This window comes from Gorilla gorilla, chromosome 7 (genome assembly GCF_029281585.2).
Source record: "Gorilla gorilla gorilla isolate KB3781 chromosome 7, NHGRI_mGorGor1-v2.1_pri, whole genome shotgun sequence".
Lineage (NCBI taxonomy): Eukaryota > Metazoa > Chordata > Mammalia > Primates > Hominidae > Gorilla > Gorilla gorilla.
This window is the reverse complement of record NC_073231.2, coordinates 148,568,709-148,586,886: the sequence shown is the minus strand read 5'-3', so window position 1 is coordinate 148,586,886 and position 18,178 is coordinate 148,568,709. Positions and strand designations below refer to the sequence as shown.

Genomic DNA, 18,178 nt, shown 5'->3' with positions numbered 1-18,178 from the left:
CTGCTGGGCCAGCTGGTGCTGTGCTAAATTCTCCCACTAGGGGCACCAGAGAAAGCACGCAAGGCTGGGGAAGATGGGGAATGTGCTCCTTTCAGTTTGCTTCGGGTTTCTTTCCCAGGCTTCCGGTCTGCCTGCCACTGGGGCCACGTGTCCTCTGGACGCTGCTGGTTCACCTGGCAGTGGCACTTCCCCACCTAGCTGCTAAAACTGGGTTGCAGGTTCCCGACTCTGCAGAATCAGCTTGATCTCCCTGCTAGAGACCTCAAACCACTGCCAGGGACGCCTCATCTCAGGGGTCTGGGTTTCAGGCCGTAGGCCCTTCCAGCTCAGACCCTGGCAGCAGCTGCCATCCCTCTTCAGAGGCCAGATCCCAGTGTGGCAGCCGCCCTGGGGCACCTGAGGAGTGACTCATTTTCATGAATTCCAGCTTATTAGTTTTATTAATTCTCCCCTTTGTACCCCAGACTGAGTGGTAGTAGCTGCCTTGTGTGGTTGCTATTTTCCTGATACGTGGGCTGGCAAACCAAAACCTGAGACCACAGCCAGCTGCAGTCCTGTGTTCGTACAACCTGTGAGCTAAGAATGTGATTTATTAAGTAGAATATTAATAAATAAATAATAAACTATACTATAGTATCTAAATGTGAATTTTTTTTTTTTTTACTTAAAGCATCTTCCATAGATATATATGAAATTCAAATACATTTTATTGGGACACACTGTTTTAATTCATTTTCATATTTATTGCCTCTTAGCATAATGCTTGAGCCTTGGAATACTTTTAACTCCTTTCATTCCTGTCACCTTCTGTGTTACTGTGGTCACATACAATTATTCACACTACTTATATTCATTATATTAAATCTGCTGTATAATTTTTTACTTCTATATATTATATCCCTAAAGCCCTTGTTATTATTGTCTTATACAATAGATTTTCATTTATATTAACTAATATTCTTTCCATTGCTTATGTTTGATATAATTTTTCATCCACCTTTTGGATTTCCTTTAGTGTGGTCTGATGGTGATACATTCTATGAGAGTGTGTTTCTTTCACTTTGTCTTTACTTTTGCATTTTGAAGGGTATTTTGTTTTGTAGAACGCTCTAGAATTAGCAGTGATTTTCTTCCAGCAGTTTCACAATGTTCTTCCATTGTCTTTTCTCATTGCTTACTTTCTCCTTTTGGAATTCGGGTATTATTCTTATTGTTGCTCCTTTAAGTATTGTGGCTGTTTGCTCTGACTGCTTTTAAGACTTTCTCTTTATTCTTGGGTTTCAGAAGTTTTGCAATGATGTATCCAGGTATGATTTTTCCTTGTATCAATTCTGCTTCAGTTTCTCAGAGTTTCTCAAATCTGTGGTTATTTTCTATCAGTTTTCAAAAATGATCTCCTATATCTTCAAATATTGTGTCTGTCCCTTTCTCTTAGTGGATCCATGGTCTATCAGTTAGCTACTGCTGCATAATTAGCCGCCCCAAAGCCCACTGATGTGAAACATCCATTTTTGTATTATCACTCATGGATCTGTGGGTAGGCCCAGTTCAGCTGGGTAGCTCCGCTTCTCACTACAGATCTTGAGTCTACTGGGACGGTTCTACAACCCACGTCTCTCATCCTCCTGGTACAAGTGGTCTAGCTGAAGCATTTTCTTCTCAGGATGATGGTGGGGGCACGAGAGAAATCCCAATCACACAAGCTCATCTCACGTCTTTGCTTGTGTCATTTCTGCTAATATCATTGCCTGAAGCAAGTCATGTGACAATATCCAACGTGAATATCAGGGAACTAAACCAAGTCTTTGGCTGGAGGAACTGCAAAGTTACATGGCAGAGGGTATTGTATAGTAGGGGTCCCCAACTCCACAGTCCATGGCCTATGAGGAGCCAGGCCACATAGCAGGAAGTGAGTGGCAGGCGAGCAAGGATTCCAGCCTGAGGTCTGCCTCCTGTCAGATGAGCAGTGGCATCAGATTCTCATAGGATCACAAACCCTATTGTAAACTGTGCATGTGAGGGATTTGGGTTGCATGCTCCTTATGAGAATCTGATGATCTGAGGTGGAACAGTTTCATCCCGAAACCATCCTTCTGCCTCATCCATGGAAAAATTGTCTTCCATGAAACTGGCCCCTGGTACCAAAAAGGTTGGGGACTGCTGATGTATAGCAAAGGGTGAAGAAACAGAGTCAATAATTATATCGACTTATATACAACTATGCCAGACCTTGTCTCCATGTCCCAGATACCAAGGCTTTTTCTGTATTTTCCATTCTCTTTTTAAATTTTGTGATCTTCAGTCTGATGGTTCCTACCTACCATTCTTCTTGTTTACTCTTCCTTTCTCTGACTGTCTAATATGCTATTAAATTCACCTCTTGGGCCTTTCTATCATACCCTTGATTTCTATTTCATTAACTTCTACCACTTTGTTATTTTCTTCATACCTACTTTCTGACTTTTAAAGCGGAATTTTTTTGTTGTTTGCTTTTGAAGTAGGGTCTCGCTTTGTCGCCCAGCTGGAGTGCAGTGGCACGATCACGGCTTGCTGCAGCCTTGACCTCCTGGGCTCACGGCATCCTCCCATTTCAGCCTCCTGAATAGCTGGGACTACAGGTGTGCGCCATCATGCCCATCTATGTTTTGCATTTTTTGTAGAGATGGGGTCTCATTTCATTGCCAAGACTGGTCTCAAACTCCTGGGCTCAAGCGATTCGCCAGACTTGGCCTCCCAAAGTGCTAGGATTACAGGCGTGAGCTCACACGCTTGGCAAAATCGAATGTTTAATGTATTAATTTTCCAATTTTCTTCTCTCCTATTATAAACATTTAAATTTCTAACTGCTTATAAATTTCTCCTTGAGTACTGCTTTAGCTTTACCCTGAAGGTTTTTTTTTTTTTCATTTTGGTATAAATTTTTAACTGTTCAATTTAAAGTATTTTAAAATTTTCAGTTTGGTTCCCCCCTCCAATTGTTTTAGAGACAGGGTCTTGCTCTGTCACCCAGGCTGGAGTGCAGTGGCCCAATCATACCTCACTGTAACTCGAACTCCTGGGCTCAATCAACCCTCCTGCCTCAGCCTCCCAAATAGCTAGTACCATAGGCATGCAACACCACACTCAGCTATCTTAAAATTTTTTGTAGGGATGGGGTATTGTCATCTTGCCCTTGCTGGTCTCAAACTCCTTGGCTCAAGCAATACTCCTACCTCAGCCCCTCAAAGCTCTGGGTAGTTTTCCATCTTTGAGAAGAAGGCCTGATCTGTAATTGTTGGGTGCAAGGTCCCACATATGTATATTCAGTCAGTCTTGTCAGTTATCTTGTTCAGTGTTTTCACTATACTTTGCATTCTAGATCTATCAATTATTGAGCAATGTGTGTTAAAATATTTCATTATATTGTCAGTTTTGTCAATTTTTCCCCGTATTTACAATATCTTTTACTTCCTTATATTGAAACACCTCTGGAAGACATAAGTTTAAATTGTTAACATATTTTTATAGTGACTTGAATATTTTGTTATTTATGTCTATTAATACTTTTTGCCTTGAGGTCTATTTATCTCATATTAATAGTATAAGCCCACTATATCTTCTGCCATTTTCTGTATGATTAACTTTTCTGTGGTCTTATGTTTTGGGTGTATCTTTTTATGGATTAAAACAAAAAATCAGTATAATAATTAGCTTCAAACTGGTGATTTTTTGTTTTCTTTTTTGAGATGAGGTCTGACTGTTGCCCAGACTTGAATGTAGTAGTGTGATTGTGGCTCCCTGCAGCCTAAAACTCCCAGGCTCAACCCATCCTCCCACCTCAGCCTCCCAAGTAGCTGGGACTACAGGTACACACCACCATGCCTGGTTAACTTTTGTATTTTTTTTTTGTAGGGAGGAGGCTTTGCCATGTTGCCCAGGCTAGAACTGGTGATTTTATTTGTTGTCACTGCTAAGGAATAAGGATATATTTCTATCATCTTGTTTAGTTCTTTTTATTTCTTTTATGCTTTTCACCATTCAATATTGATCTCTTATTTTTCTACACATACATAGAAGTTTAAAACTGGATTTCTATCATTTTGCATTTTGGAATTTACTCTTTATGTCTAATTTTTTCTTTCTTTCTTTCTTTCTTTCTTTTTTTTTCTTTTGAGATGGATACTCGCTCTGTTGCCCAGGCTGGAGTGCAGTGGCACGATCTTGGCTCACTGCAACCTCTGCCTCCCAGGGTCAAGTGATTCTCCTGCCTCAGCTTCCTGAGTAGCTGGCACTACAGGCGTGTGTCACCACGCCTGGCTAGTTTTTTTGTATTTTTCCTATTTTTGTATTTTTGTAGAGACGGGGTTTCATCGTGTTAGCCAGAATGGTCTCGATCTCCTGACCTCGTGATCTGCCCACCTCGGCCTCCCAAAGTGCTGGGATTATAGGCATGAGCCACCGCACCCGGCCAAATTTTTTTAGTATATCTGAACCTCCTTGTGAACTCTGCAAAAACTACAGAACAACACTATCACCTCCCTCTTTCCTTTTATGCCACATGTGTCTAGTATTATCACTCTTATTTTCTTTAAGCCCCCATAAATTGGAAATTCTTATTGTGCTATCTATTCAGTGATAGTTTTGATTTTTCCGTATGTCTTAGTCTTCTTTAGCTGCCATAATAAATTACCGCAAACTGGGAGGCTTAAACAACAGACATTTATTTCTCACAGTTCTGGAGGCTGGGAAGTCCAAGATCTAGGTGCAGGCAGATTCAGTATCTGGTGAGGGCTCACTCTCTGGTTCATAGATGGCAACTTGTCATGATGTCCTCACATGGTGGAGAGAGAAGGAGCTCTCTGGTGGCTCTTCATATTAGGAGACTAATTTTACCAGATCGGAGGCTAACACCTATGACCTCATTCAACCTTAATTACTTACTCCAAATGCGGCCATTTTGGAGGTTAGGGCTTCAATATGTGAATTTGTGGGGTGGGTAGGAAAAACAACACAATTCAATCCATAGCACCACACATTAATATATCTTTTTCTATGATTCCTTCTTTCATTCCATCTGCCTGTCTGATATTATTTTCACTCCTTTTAAAGAATATTTTGGGAGTTCATTTAGTAATGGCTGAGCAGTGGTAAACAATTTCAGTTTTGTATTTATCAGAAAATGCCTTTATTCAAATATTCAATTCTACCTTAATTTCTTGTCATTTTCTTTCAACACTTTGGAGACACTAGTACACCATCTTCTAACTTCCGTAATCAAATTGAGAAGTCAGTGCAAGTGTAATTGTTTTATTTTTTAGATGTATGTCTTTTCTCTCTGGCAGGTTTTAAATTTTCCTCTTGGCTTTGGAGTCCTGAAGTGATACTCTGAATGTGCCTCAATATGATTACTTTATCTGAGTATTCATGTCTTTAATCAATTTTGGAAAAACCACTCATTGTTATTTCTTCAAATATTGTCTGTACTCTCTTCTTCTGAAATTCTGCTTATTTCTATATCAGACTGTCTAATTCTATTCTCCCTGTCTTCTAGTTTATTCTTTGTATTTTCCAACTCTTATTATCTCTGGGTCACATTTGAGTAGTTTCTTCACCTCATGTTCCAGTTTCTTATTCTTTCTTCATCTGTGTCTAATCTGTTAATTTATCCCTTGAGTTTTAACATATGATGGTTATATATTTTTTTACTTCTGGATGTTCTCTTTAGATTTTTTTTTAATTTTGGGGGGGTCAACTCTGCCCAATATTTTTCTGATGGTATTGTATTCTTTCCTGATGCTTTCTATGATTTTTTTCTTTCTTTAAAGTTATTTTATTTTTATAAAACAAAGTTGGGGTCTTCCTATGTTGCCCAGGCTTGTCTCTAACTCCTGGGCTCAAGCGATCTTCCCGACTCGGCCTCCCAAAGTGCTGGGATTACAGGTATGAGCCACCATGCCCAGCTGATCTTTTATTTCTTTAAGGAAACTTATTTTGTATTTGGTATCTATTTTTTCCAATGTTTAAAACCTTTTATGCTCTAATTCTACTCACTCATTGCTTCTTGTTTTTATTTTTCTTTTGTAAATTTCGATTTATAGCAGATTTATGGAGATAGTATCTGTGAGAATTCTATGATTTCTGGACTCAGAGTCTATCCCTTCAGAGAGAATTTTCCTTTGATTTCCAGGCATCTATAGAGTGAAACCAATCCATTATTACCTTACATTTGTTTCTTGGTTTAGAGTTTAGTGTATTTAACTAGTAATATAAATACAAACCCTGTACTCTGGAAGTTTCTGGATTCTGAGGTGAAACTTCTCTTCCTATTTGTACCTTCATGCAGAGCCAATAGTGAGGCAGACAGGGTTGTGCAGAGTGTGTCTTTCTTCCTAGTTCAGTATTTAATTTAAGATATATCCCTTCCTAAGCTCCTAATTTATGTGTTTTTTTTATTTTAACTTCCTATCTTATGGACATCCATTGCCTTGTCTCTTATCCCCTACATGTGGCACAAGATAATTAGACAAAAGCAAACATTCTCAAGGAAGCTTTCAGCCTCCTGACTTAACTACCATGTTGAATCATGATCCAGTTCCCATTTTATTTTTGGCCTCTGAAATGTTCATGTTAACTTGGCATAGAGTGGAAAAGGATTTAAGATATTTTTTCATTCAGGATTTAAAAGTGTTTTTTTAATTTTAATTTTTTTAAAACCTGAACAGCCAGAGAATCAGATGAAGTGTTTTATAATAGAAGAGTTTTAAGCTATTACTATAGTCTGAATGTCATGTCCCTCCAAAATGTTGCAGCCTAATCTCCATTGCGTTGGTATTAAGAGGTGGGGCCCTTTGGGAAGTAATTAGATCATGAAAGTTCCATCCTCATAAATGGGATTAATGCTGTTATAAAAGAGATTGAAAGAAGCATTCTAGCTCCTTCTGCCACATGAGTACACATAGAAGGTGTCATCTATGAGGAACAGGCTCTAATCAAACATTGGCTATTCTGGTGAGGGCTCAGAAGAGGAGAGCTATAGAGAAAATCCTCAGTCTTCTAAGAGATTATCCAAGTGGTCATGATCAAAATCTGGGTAGAAACATGGACAGTAAAGGCCATTCTTATGAAGTACCAGACAGAAATGAGGGACAGATTATCAGAAACTGAAGGAAAGGCAATCCTTGTTACTAAGTGGCAAATAACTTGGCTGAATTGTGTTCATGTTCTAGCCTTTCGTAGAATGAAGAACTTATCAGCAACAAGGTAGAATATTTGGCAGAAGAAATCTCTTAGCAAAGTGTTCAGGGTGTGGCACAGCTTCTCTTGACTGCTTGTAGTGAAATGCAAGAAGAGAGTCATGAATTAAAGACAGAATTTATCATCAAAAGGGAAGCAAAACTTGAATATTTGGAAAATTCTGAGCCCGACAATATTGTAAAGAATGTGAAAGTGTGTCCAGGAGAGACACCAAAGGTGTGGTCAAGCAAATGTTTGATAACGAGATTAGTATGGATAGAAGGAAACTGTGTGTTATTTATTAAGACAATGGAGGAATGATCTTGAGGGCATTTCTGAGACTTTCATGTGTGGGCAGCAAGCCACCCAAGTGCCAAGGCAAGAGACCGAGGGCACAAGCTGTTCCAGTATAATACAATATATAAGAATAGTTATACTATATATAGATCATAGATATGATTAGATATGAATATCATTAATCATTAGTTTGTGGTAATTACTCTTTTTTCCAATATTATAATAATCCTTGCTCTACAATCATAACCTAGGAAAAACCAGGCCGTACAGAGATAGGAGCTGAGGGGGCATAGTGAGGAGTGACCAGAAGACAAGAGTGCGAGCCTTCTGTTATGCCTGGACAGGGCCACCAGAAGGCTCCTTGGTCTAGCAGTAACGCCAGCGTCTGGGAAGACGCCTGCTGCCAAGTGGACCTTGGTCTAGCGGTAGCATCAGTGTCAAGGAAAAATACCCGCCACTTAGCAGACTGGGAAAGGGAGTCTCCCTTTTCCCAGGGGAGTTTAGAGAAGACTCTACTCCTCCACCTCTTGTGGAGAGCCTGACAACAGTCAGGCTTGCCCACAGTTATCCGGAGGCCTAACCGTCTCCCTGTGATGCTGTGCTTCAGTGGTCACGCTCCTAGTCCGCCTCCATGTTCCATCCTGTACCCCTGGCTCTGCCTTCTAGATAGCAGTAGCAAATTAGTGAAAGTACTAAAAGTCTCTGATAAGCAGAAATAATGGTGTAAGCTGTCTCTCTCTCTCTCTCCTCTCTTTCGCTGCCTTGGCTGCCAGGCAGGAAAGGGCACCCTGTCCAGTGGACACGTGACCCACGTGACCTTACCTATCACTGGAGATGGTTCACACTCCTTATCCTGCCACTTTTGTCTTGTATCCAATAAATATCAGCGCAGCCTGGCATTCGGGGCCACTACTGGTTTCCACGTCTTGGTGGTAGTGGTACCCCAGGCCCAGCTGTCTTTTATCTCTTTGTCTTGTGTCTTTATTTCCACACTCTCTCATCTCCACACATGGAGAGAAAACCCACCGACCCTGTGGGGCTGGACCCTACATTCATGGATGTCTCATCCACCACAGGTCCAGAACACCAGGGTCTTGGGAGCAGAATGATTTCAAGGCTTTGCTCTCAGGATTCCAGTTTTGGGCCTGCATTGGCTGTTACAGCTGTGGCTCAAGCAGGCCCAGGACCAGTTCAGAGTGCCCCTCTGGAAGGCATATGCGGTAAACCTCGGCAGCATCTGTATGGTATCATTTCCACATGGGCTTTGGAGGGATGGTTGCCTCCACCTAGATTTCAAAGGATGCCTCAGACAGACATAGGACAGAGGCAGAAAACAGCCACAGGTGTGGCAGGGGTCACTGGAGAGAGCATTACTCAGTGGCATCATAAAAGCAGGGCTGCCCTGAAGACCCCAGACCAGTAGAGCCACCAGCAGGCAACTCCAGCCTGTGAGAGGTGCATATAGCAAAGTCAGGAGGGAGGGCTGCAGGGCTGCCAAAAACCTTGGGGGTTCAAGCCCCACCCCAGTGTGTCCAGAATGTGGGGCATGGATTAAAAAATATTTTGGAGACTTAAGATTTAATGTTTGCCCTGTTGGGTTTTGGACTTGATCAGGGCCTGTCATTCCTTCCTTCCTATTTCTCTATGTTGAAATAAGCATGTTTATCTTATGCCTGTCCCACCATTGTATTTTGGAAGCATGTCACTTGTTTGATTTTGCACGTTCATGGCTGGAGACAAATTTGCCTCAGAATAAATCTTACCTTGAGTTTCATCCATATCTGTTTTACGTGATATTTAGGTAAGACTTTGGATTTTAGACTTTTGATGCTGGAACTACATTAAGACTTAACTGAAGTTAAGAGTTTTGAGATGGAATGAATTTATTTTAAATGTCAGAAAGACATGAGTTTGGGGACGGGCAGGGGCAGAATGGTGTGGTACAATGTTTGTGTCCCTCCAAAATTCATATTGAAACCTAATCACCATTGTGTTGGTATTAAGAGGTGCAACCCAGCCAGACGTGCTGGCTCAAGCCTGTAATCCCAGCACTTTGGAGGGCCGAGGCAGGCGGATCACCTTAGGTCAGGAGTTTGAGACCAGCCTCACCAATATGGCAAAACCCCATCTCTACTAAAAGTACAAAAATTAGGTGGGTGTGGTGGCAGGTGCCTGTAATTCTGGCTACTCAGGAGGCTGAGGCAGGAGAATAGCTTGAACCCAGGAGGAGGAGGAGGCTGCAGTGGGCCGAGATCTCGCCACTGCACTCCAGCCTGGGTGACAAGAGCGAGACTTCATGTCAAAAAAAAAAAAAAGAGGTGCATCCCTTTGGGAGGTACCCCTCATGAATGTGATTCATGCCTTTATGAAAGAAACTGAAGGGAATGTCTTCGTCTCTTTAGGTCCTTCCAGAGACACATAGAAGGTCCCATCTATGAGGAACAGGTCTTCACCAGACATCAAATCTGTTGGCATCTTGATCTTTGACTTCTCCACCGCCAGAACTGTGAGCAATAAATTTCTGTTCTTTACAAATTAATTAGTCTAAGGTCTTCTGTTATAGGTGGCTATCTAATGGGGCAGATTGTTGGGAACAAGTTTCTATACACTTTATTTTTCTTATACTACATGACTAAATTCTCCACTTTAATGTTTTATTGCAGTGGTAACAATGTATAGGCTTATCATGTTTTTGCACTTAGAACACTTCTAATGCTTCACCACTAAGTATGGTGTTTGCTTTAGGTTTCCAGTAACTTTTTTCAAAATATTGAAATTGCCTTCTATTCTTAGGTATCCAGGATTTTTAAAATGTTATAACTGAACGTTGATTATCATTTGGTTATTATTGCGTATTCTCTTGCTATGGTGAGTGGTATCTTTTCCTAAGATTTTTATTGTTCTCGCATTTCTGGTATAAATTGTACTTATCGTAATGTATTAGTATTTTCATACACTTGGATTTGATTAGCCAATATTTTATTTATCTTTTTTTCACAATTATGATGGCTTCTAATTTCCTTTCTTGTGCTGTTTCTGTTTTATAGTATCAGTTTTGTGTTTGACCATAAAAGAATTTAGTCAGTAATAGTTTTTTAGTGCTTGAGATAGAAAGGCATTTCAGAGACCTGGACATGTTTGTTTGACCAAGCAGAGCCTTCAGAAAGTCTAGCTGTTTGGAAATTTATGAATTACTTCATATGTATTACAGGAGGGTCGTTTTCTGTTTTCAGAGATCAAGACATGAAATCCATGTTCAAGATACTTTCCAGTGTGTCTTCATGTGATCCTCTGAGTCCAGCCGTCAGGCTACCAGCAGCTCTTGGAAACCCTGACATACTTATTCTTAGGAGACTGCTTTCTGGACTCAAAGTGGAACCTCAAATTTTCAATTTTCTTTGTTTTTAAAGCCTACACATAGGTGATGATATATACATGCATATATATTTTGGAGAATTTATAATTCTGAAAACAATGCTGGTCTTACGGAACCCTTCCATTCCCCTTTCCCCGTGTGTGCTCCGAGCTGTGGTGGCACTTGAAAAGGGGTCCTTCCAGCAGTGGCCCACAGCCCTGGGCTGCTTACTTGCTCACTTCATTTACAAGAGCAAGAAATACACATTCTTGTGTTGTTTAAGTCATTATGATGTGGGGATTTCCATTACTCACACACCTGATCTAGTAGTAACACAGTAGCCTATTTTAGCAATATCATTTATTCAATAATCCATTCTTTCCCCATTAGTTTTGAGCCTTCATTTATTGTGTACTAAGTTCTGGTTATTTTTAGTGGTTGTAATCTCCTTCTTTCCTACTCTCTTAATCATGGGATTGCCAACATCTGCTCTGTGTTTCTGTGCCATCTATAGCCTCTGGCCTTGGTACTGCTTCAAAACTGGTATTTCTAACCTTACTTTGACTTCTCCATTCAGTGAAGTTCCCATAGTTCATCATTCAACTGCTCTCTTTCCATCGTGACCTTCTGAACTAGCTCACACCCAGATATACTTTTGTTATCTGCCTTTCCCCCTCATAAACATGGGCTGCTGCTGGGGAAAATCCACTACCGAACTCTTGCAGGTCTCTGCAAATGTTTAATGCCGTGTCTTAGCCATGACCTCCACAATGCTGGGCTATCCTATGTTATGTCCCCTAAGATATCCCTTCTCTCTTGCCTTTGGGGATAGTCCTAAGCTTCCATCATGGCACTCAAAGTCCAACCTTATTTGTACCCTCATTCTCTGAGCAGACACCACCGTATTCTGTTTCACAGAGAAAATGTGACTGCTGGGGATAATTCTTTCAACTTCCTGGCCCCTTCCTATACATGATCTTTCTCTGTATTCTTGCCTATTGCTCTTCCATGTTGATAGAAGTGTCTGTTCTCCTTGTCAGTGTCTCGGCCTTGGATCTGTCCCCTAGTCTATTCTGCCTGTGTAAGGACCTTCCCTGACCAGCTGGGCCACCATCTCCTGCTTCTCCAATCCCTCACTCTAGACTGACTCTTAATCTTTGGTCAACAATACTTGAGCTTTTACATTCATAATGGAGCATCTGTGTTGAACCTTGTTCTTTCCTAGACACTACCCTCCGTTCTGTCTTCCATCCATGGTGACTTTTCTAGAAAGAGCATCTGTCACACTGGAGACAGCAAACTCCTTGATCCATTCTAATTCCTAACCCTGCAATAATTTTCTATCTCCCTTGCTCAAGTAATTGGGAGTGCTCCTAGTGTTACCAGAGACCCAACAGTTCCCAATTTCGAACTTTTCCGTATTCACATTTCTTGACTTGCTATGATTTTACATCACAGATTACATCCTTCATTTGAAGAGACTTTAATGGAAGGTTGCCATGGAAACTCTCTCATGTGGCTGACCTCCTACCTCACTTGCTCTTTGTGAATGAAGTTCCCACTTTTGCCTGCCTTAATGAAAGTAATGCTCCCCAAACTCAAGCCCAGGGCTGCGAATTGGAAGCAGCTGGGGCTATTGTTTCTGGGTGCTGGTGTGAATGGCAGGATGTGAACACCAGCCTGTGATGGGCAAAAAGATGGACACACAGGCAGAGCCTGACAGGTGCTGATGGTCCTATCTGGTCCTGAGTTGCTGGAACCCTCCTTGCCCACTGCCCCTAGAATGGACTTTGGCCTCAGGTTTGAAGTGTTCAGATGTGACTGAGATGAGCCTTTTCCCCATGCCTCAGGAATAGTGAAGAAACTCTATCTGGAAGGTTCCCCAGGGTTCCCCACCCAGCAGCCTCTGGTATTAGACCAGGCAGTGGCTGGCCAGGATGGTGGGGACAGAAGGGAGACAAAAGTGAGCAGTGGGTGGGGTCACATCCTCCCTGACATTGAATAGACAACATGGGGAGGAAGGATGAGTGATCTTTAGAACGTTCAGGAAAATGCATATTGGGAAAAAGAATGCATGAATTTCAAATTTTTTTGCAACAAAATAAACTTGTACTAACTTGTGAAAACATGTCTGAACAGGATCTAGTTTGAGGCCCTAAGAAGTATAAGACAACAGTTTGAACAGAGCTCCTATCAGACACATGAATTCTGCTAAAATTGAAACCAGAACAAACATGCAATTGATGGTGAAGCTTGGCTGGAAACATGGCGAAATCATTGATGATTTATTGAAAGTTGATAGGGACAATGCCTCAAAGAAATCAGCAATTTAAGTAAGTGGATAACTCATTGGAAGAATAGAAGAGATGATGTTGGAGAGGAAGTCCACAGCAGCAGACCAGCCACATCAGTCTGTGAGGAAACAATTCATCTTGTTTGTGCCCTAATTTAAGAGGACTGATTAATAGCAGCAGAAACAATAGCCAACGCTGTAGGTATCCCAAGGTGTTCAGCTTACACAATTCTGACTGAAATTAAAGTTGAGTAAACTGTCCACTCGGTGGGTGCCAAAACTTTCTCCCAGCTCAGCTGCAGATAAGAGAAAAGCGTTCTATGGCCATTTTAAACAAGTGGAATCAAGATCCTGAAGCATTTCTTCAAATAATTATAGCCGGAGATGAAATGTGGCTTAACCAGTACACTCCTGAAGGCAAAGCACAAGCAGAGCAATGACTACCTAGAGGTGGGCGTGGTCCCATCCGAGTAAAAGCAGACATGTCGAGGGCAAAGGTCGTGGCAACCGTTTTGTGGATGCTCAAGGCATCTTGCTTATTGACTTTCTGGAGGGCCAAAGAACAGTAACATCTTATTATGAGAGTGTATAGAGAAAGTCAGCCAATGATTTAGCAGGAAAACACCCAGGAAATCGTCACCCCGGAAAGCTTCACCAGAGAGCCCTTCTCCACCATGACAATGCTCCTGCTCATTCCTCTCATCAAACAAGGCCAGTTTTGTGAGAGTTTCAATGGGAAATCACTAGGCATACACCTTCCAGGCCTGATTTGGTTACTTCTGTTTTATAATTTTAAAAAATCTTTAAAGGGCACCCACTTTTCTTCAGTTAATAACGTCACAAAGACTGAAGTGGCATGGTTAAATTCCCAGGGTGCCCAGTTCTTTAGGGATGAACTGAATGGCTGGTACCATCACTTGCAAAAGCGTCTCGACCTTGATGGAGCTCATGCTGAGAGATAAAACATTTTTTAATTTTTATCTTTTAATTCAATTTTTTCGTGAACTTTTGAAGTCCCCTTGTATTTGTTTTCGGTGGAACTTTGAGTCTGATTTCTCAGCTCCCCATGGATGGCTGCATCTTAATAGAGAAATGAACGCCATTTACCCTGATGCTCTCTACTTGGCCTAAGTTTCAGATGTTGAACACACACATGTGTGGGATTTTATGAATCTGTGCACCTGTGCCAGCTGGTGGGTGAAGTCTAAGTTTCTTCAACAGAATTAGTTATCTTCTGCCTCCTGGAATCTGGTAGGAAAGGTTGAGGAAAAGCAGCCATCCACAGTGCCTCCACCACTGGAATGGGGGCAGCCCTAACGTGTGCCCCACTGCCCCCCATGCTGAGGAGTCCTTCACTCCAGGGATGTCTTCACCCCAATCATTCAGACTCCCCCAGTGTTCCTGCGTCACCTGAAAGGTCGGAAGCATCTCAGCACATACCCTCCATGAGTGGTACTTAGGCCTCCCTCCCCATCAATACTGAAGCCCTCAGAGGCAGAGGGGAGTCAAGGAAAAGAGTGGCCATCAGCAATAAATGAGTTACAAGGTTTGATTTCAAAGAGAAAAACTTGTCACCAAAATCACTACTCAGGAGATCTGGACTTCCTCTGAATGTGAGTTAAAGAACCCTTGAGGGTTAAGAGCCAACTGCACCTGATCCCCACTCTCCCATCCCAAGACCCTGGGAAGTCAAACCAAGAGGTAATCGACAGAAAACAAGTTTAATGCAACAGGTGACAACGGTCTGGAGCAAGTCCATGCTCCAGAAGGCTCAGTCCATGGCAGTCCCGTGGCTCAAGACAGGCTGAGGCCGGCTGCAATGGAGGCCAGCAGCAGGAGGATGGCCAGCCCCAGCCCACCACAGCTCTCACCCACGCTCCCAGCATATTCTTTGAACACTGATGAGCTGATAGGTGGCCCCTCTAAATTGCAGTAGCGAATTGTACAACACTTGAGGTAAAAGAAGGGCATGGGCTCTTCCAGGAGAAACTGCTTCTCCTCTGGCTTGGGTCTCTCAATGGCTGCACAACTAGCGGAGCACTGCTTCGAAATCATGAAAAAACGTGGAAATATTTCTAATAGGAAATAAAGACCGAGAGAAGGCAATCACACAATTCCAATGCCTGACACCGAGGCCCTTCTGTCTGGGTCAAAGCCTCACCCCTGGCGGCCCTGCTCAAAGGTGCACAGTCAACTGGGGCACCAAGGGGAGTCGGGAGGACGAGGGCCAGGCCTGTGTGTTGAACGCTGCTTCAGGGAAGGGCTGGCTTCTGCGTGGTATGGCCTGTCCATATGCACTGGGAATGCAGGTCTAGGGGTTGCTGTTTGGGAACAAACGGGTCTCAACTTCTCAAACGCAGGGTTGGCTCAGGCCTTTGTGACCACAGACAGACACATGACTCCCAGCCATTCTGGCCATCACCCAGGGTGTGGAGCTGGCCTCTTGGTGGGCCTGGCTCGACTCTGAGCTGGGGGTCTTGTCTCATGACCACACTTCATCTTATACATCACTGTACAAAGCATTTTGCCATATTAAGTTATAAAGTCGATGTGGGCTACACTGAGTCTGAAGCATCACCTCAGCGCCCCATCAACTTCGTGGATACCGAAGGGCTGGAGAGCGACTGCCGGGCGGAATCAGAATTCACAAGCCCTGAAGATCTCCCTGTGGGCAGAATGTGCTGGGTGTCCAGATTCCCCTTGGGGAGGGCTTCACGTACCCAGAGGTTTTCAGGGGAATCACAGATGACAGAGCAGTGGTCTCCACAATTTTTAAGGCATGCACCCTCCTTTGAGAACACACTTGAAGGCTGTACACCTTGGTTTTGTGCATCTCTTGTAAGAGTGACATAGACACTGTTCTCTGTGGCGCATTTAACATTATTAAAGCTTAACTTTTCATTTAAAAATGGATGATATGAAATCCAGATTTTCTTCCTACCTCCCAGTATTTCATCTGGACCCACTGTAGCAGGCACTGCCTTACACTGGCACAGTTCCTACGGACTGAGTCCCACCCCACTCCCCCTTCACCTCTCTCTGGCCTCTGAGGACTTTGCTCTTCACATTTTAAAGGGAAAAAAAGGCAGGGCACGGTGGCTTACGCTTGTAATCCCAGCACTTTGGGGGGCCGAGGGCGGGTGGGTCACCTGAGGTCAGGGGTTCGAGACCAGCCTGACCAACATGGTGAAACCCCGCCTCTACTAAAAATAAAAAATTAGCCGGTGTGGTGGCGCGCATCCATAATACCAGCTACTCTGGAGGCTGAGGCAGGAGAATCGCTTGAACCCGGGAGGTGAGGTTGCAGTGAGCCGAGATCACACCACTGCACTCCAGCCTGACTCCGTCTCAAAAAAAAAAAAAAAAAAAAGGCTACTTTCTATTAGTTATTCCCCATTGAGGAAAACTAGACAGCCCTGATTCCTGAAAGCCCTCTATTCACCTGCCTTTGGGTCCCCAACAAGAGCGAAGATACTCACTCGCGGCCGCTATAACGCAGTATGGCTCTGTCCATTTGCACCTCCTTGGGTTCTGGCACTCGAAAGTGTTTTCTCTCTCACAAACATGACACCACACTCTATTGTCACCCTCGTCTGAAAGGAGGAATAAAAAAGAAAGTAGAATGTTCCAGTTCTCCGTGCCTATCTGATGAACACAGCCGGCATCCGACCAGCACAAACTCGGCGGGTCCCCATCCTTCTCCCCCTGAGCAGTGGCTGGGGCCACATGACTCGAGTGAGCCGCATGGGGAGAAAGCAGGAGGGGTCTCAGGCCACGTAAGAGCTGCCCGCTTCCCCTTCGCCTTCCCCCATGATTTTAAGTGCCCTGAGGCCTCCCCAGAAGCCAGCACCACGCTTCCTGGACAGCCTGTGGAACTGTGAGCCAATTCCACCTCTCTTCTTTATAAATTGCCCAGCCCCCGGACTTCTTTACATTCTGAGTGATTTGTCTTCTCTCCTGGGGGCTCCCCCATCCTCCCACATCCAAGCACACAACATGAGCGCACAGCGCACCCCCACTCGGCCGCAGCACCCTGACCCCAGGTCGGCCACGCTGCACCCACGGGTCCTGGCATCTCCCGGCCGACGGCTGTGAAAGTGACCCTGGGGCTTGGGTGTGCTCCCACGTGCCCTCCCGCCCACCTTCCAGGTCCACCCACCTCCCAGGTCCTGCACCCCGATTCCCTCAAAGGAGTTCTCCCTTGGGTCTGGGTTGGGCCTGGCCTAGCTCTGCAGGAGGAGCCGGCCCTCCTCCCGCAGCTTGAACGGGTCTCAGCCCGTGAGGCCCCGGGAGGCCAGGCCGGCTGGAGCCTCCAGCCTGAGGGCTCCCGGGGAAGCGCGGCCGGAGGGGGCAAGGGCTGGGGAAGGGCCGGGCTCAGGCTGCCCCGCCGCCCTGGTGGAAGCCGCACGAGGCGAGGCTCCCCAGAGGCTTCCAGGCGCCACGGGCCCCCTGAACTCCCCGTTCTCACGGCCCGCGGCTGTGGAGGGCGAGCCAGGCTCACCCGTCTGCTGGGTGTCCTCTGGATCTCCTTGTCTCGCAGTCAGGTTGGCGTCTGTCCACACCCGCGGTAGGGCCACGACCAGCAGCAAGGCGAGCAGCGCCATCGTCCCCAGCGGTGCCCAGTGAGGGTCAGCGCGCGACGCCCCCTCCCCGCCCTTCTGGAACCTTCGCAGCCTCCGCGCGCCTCTCCCCGGGTCTGGCCGGTAGGGGGAGCCCCGCCTGCCCCGGGGCGCGCGCCTCCCACCCGCCGGGGCCTGTCGGGGTCTTTGGAGCCCCATCTCAGGGCCTCGCGGCCACTGTTGGCCCTGAACGCCTGTTCTGAGTCCCGCCTTGTGCTGCTGTTGGAGCGGCCGGCGGCCAGGCAGGAACGGGCGCGGGAGCCCTGGGAAAGGCGCGTTTGGAAACGCAGCCCCTGAGCCCAAGGGCCGTCTCCTTGGGGACCCCACAGCCCACAAAAAGTGGCCAGTGGCCAGGTAGGGGATTTTCTCCGCTGAAGAGCACGGGCACACCTCTGATAACTC

The 18,178-nt window shown here is 44.7% G+C and overlaps 1 protein-coding gene and 1 long non-coding RNA gene across 4 annotated transcripts in view; one reads left to right on the top strand and one right to left on the bottom strand.

The window, feature by feature from the left end:
* Nucleotides 1-16,070, top strand: part of LOC129524309 (uncharacterized) — a 24,805-nt gene extending 8,735 nt beyond the window's left edge. For all 3 annotated transcript variants that reach the window (XR_010135061.1, XR_008668081.2, XR_010135060.1), the window contains 2 exons: nt 9,912-10,015; nt 13,004-16,070. This is a non-coding gene — a long non-coding RNA (uncharacterized lncRNA). The remainder of the gene's footprint in view (nt 1-9,911; nt 10,016-13,003) is intronic.
* Nucleotides 14,863-18,178, bottom strand: LY6K (lymphocyte antigen 6 family member K). Its single transcript, XM_019032294.4, has 3 exons — nt 17,659-18,178; nt 16,637-16,750; nt 14,863-15,232 (listed from the first exon to the last, which is right to left on the bottom strand). The coding sequence occupies exons 1-3, from the start codon at nt 17,933-17,935 to the stop codon at nt 14,952-14,954; spliced, it is 672 nt and encodes a 223-aa protein (XP_018887839.3). The 5' UTR covers nt 17,936-18,178; the 3' UTR covers nt 14,863-14,951.

Bases quoted from the DNA above. Each gene is read 5' to 3' on its own strand.
- LY6K (XM_019032294.4), bottom strand. From the start codon at position 17,935: ATGGGGCTCCAAAGACCCCGACAGGCCCCGGCGGGTGGGAGGCGCGCG. The intron at 16,751-17,658 runs GTGAGCCTGGCT...TCCTCCTTTCAG, and splicing joins AGAGGACACCCAGCAGACGG to ACGAGGGTGACAATAGAGTG. The intron at 15,233-16,636 runs GTGAGTATCTTC...ATTTCCTATTAG, and splicing joins CTGCGTTATAGCGGCCGCGA to AAATATTTCCACGTTTTTTC.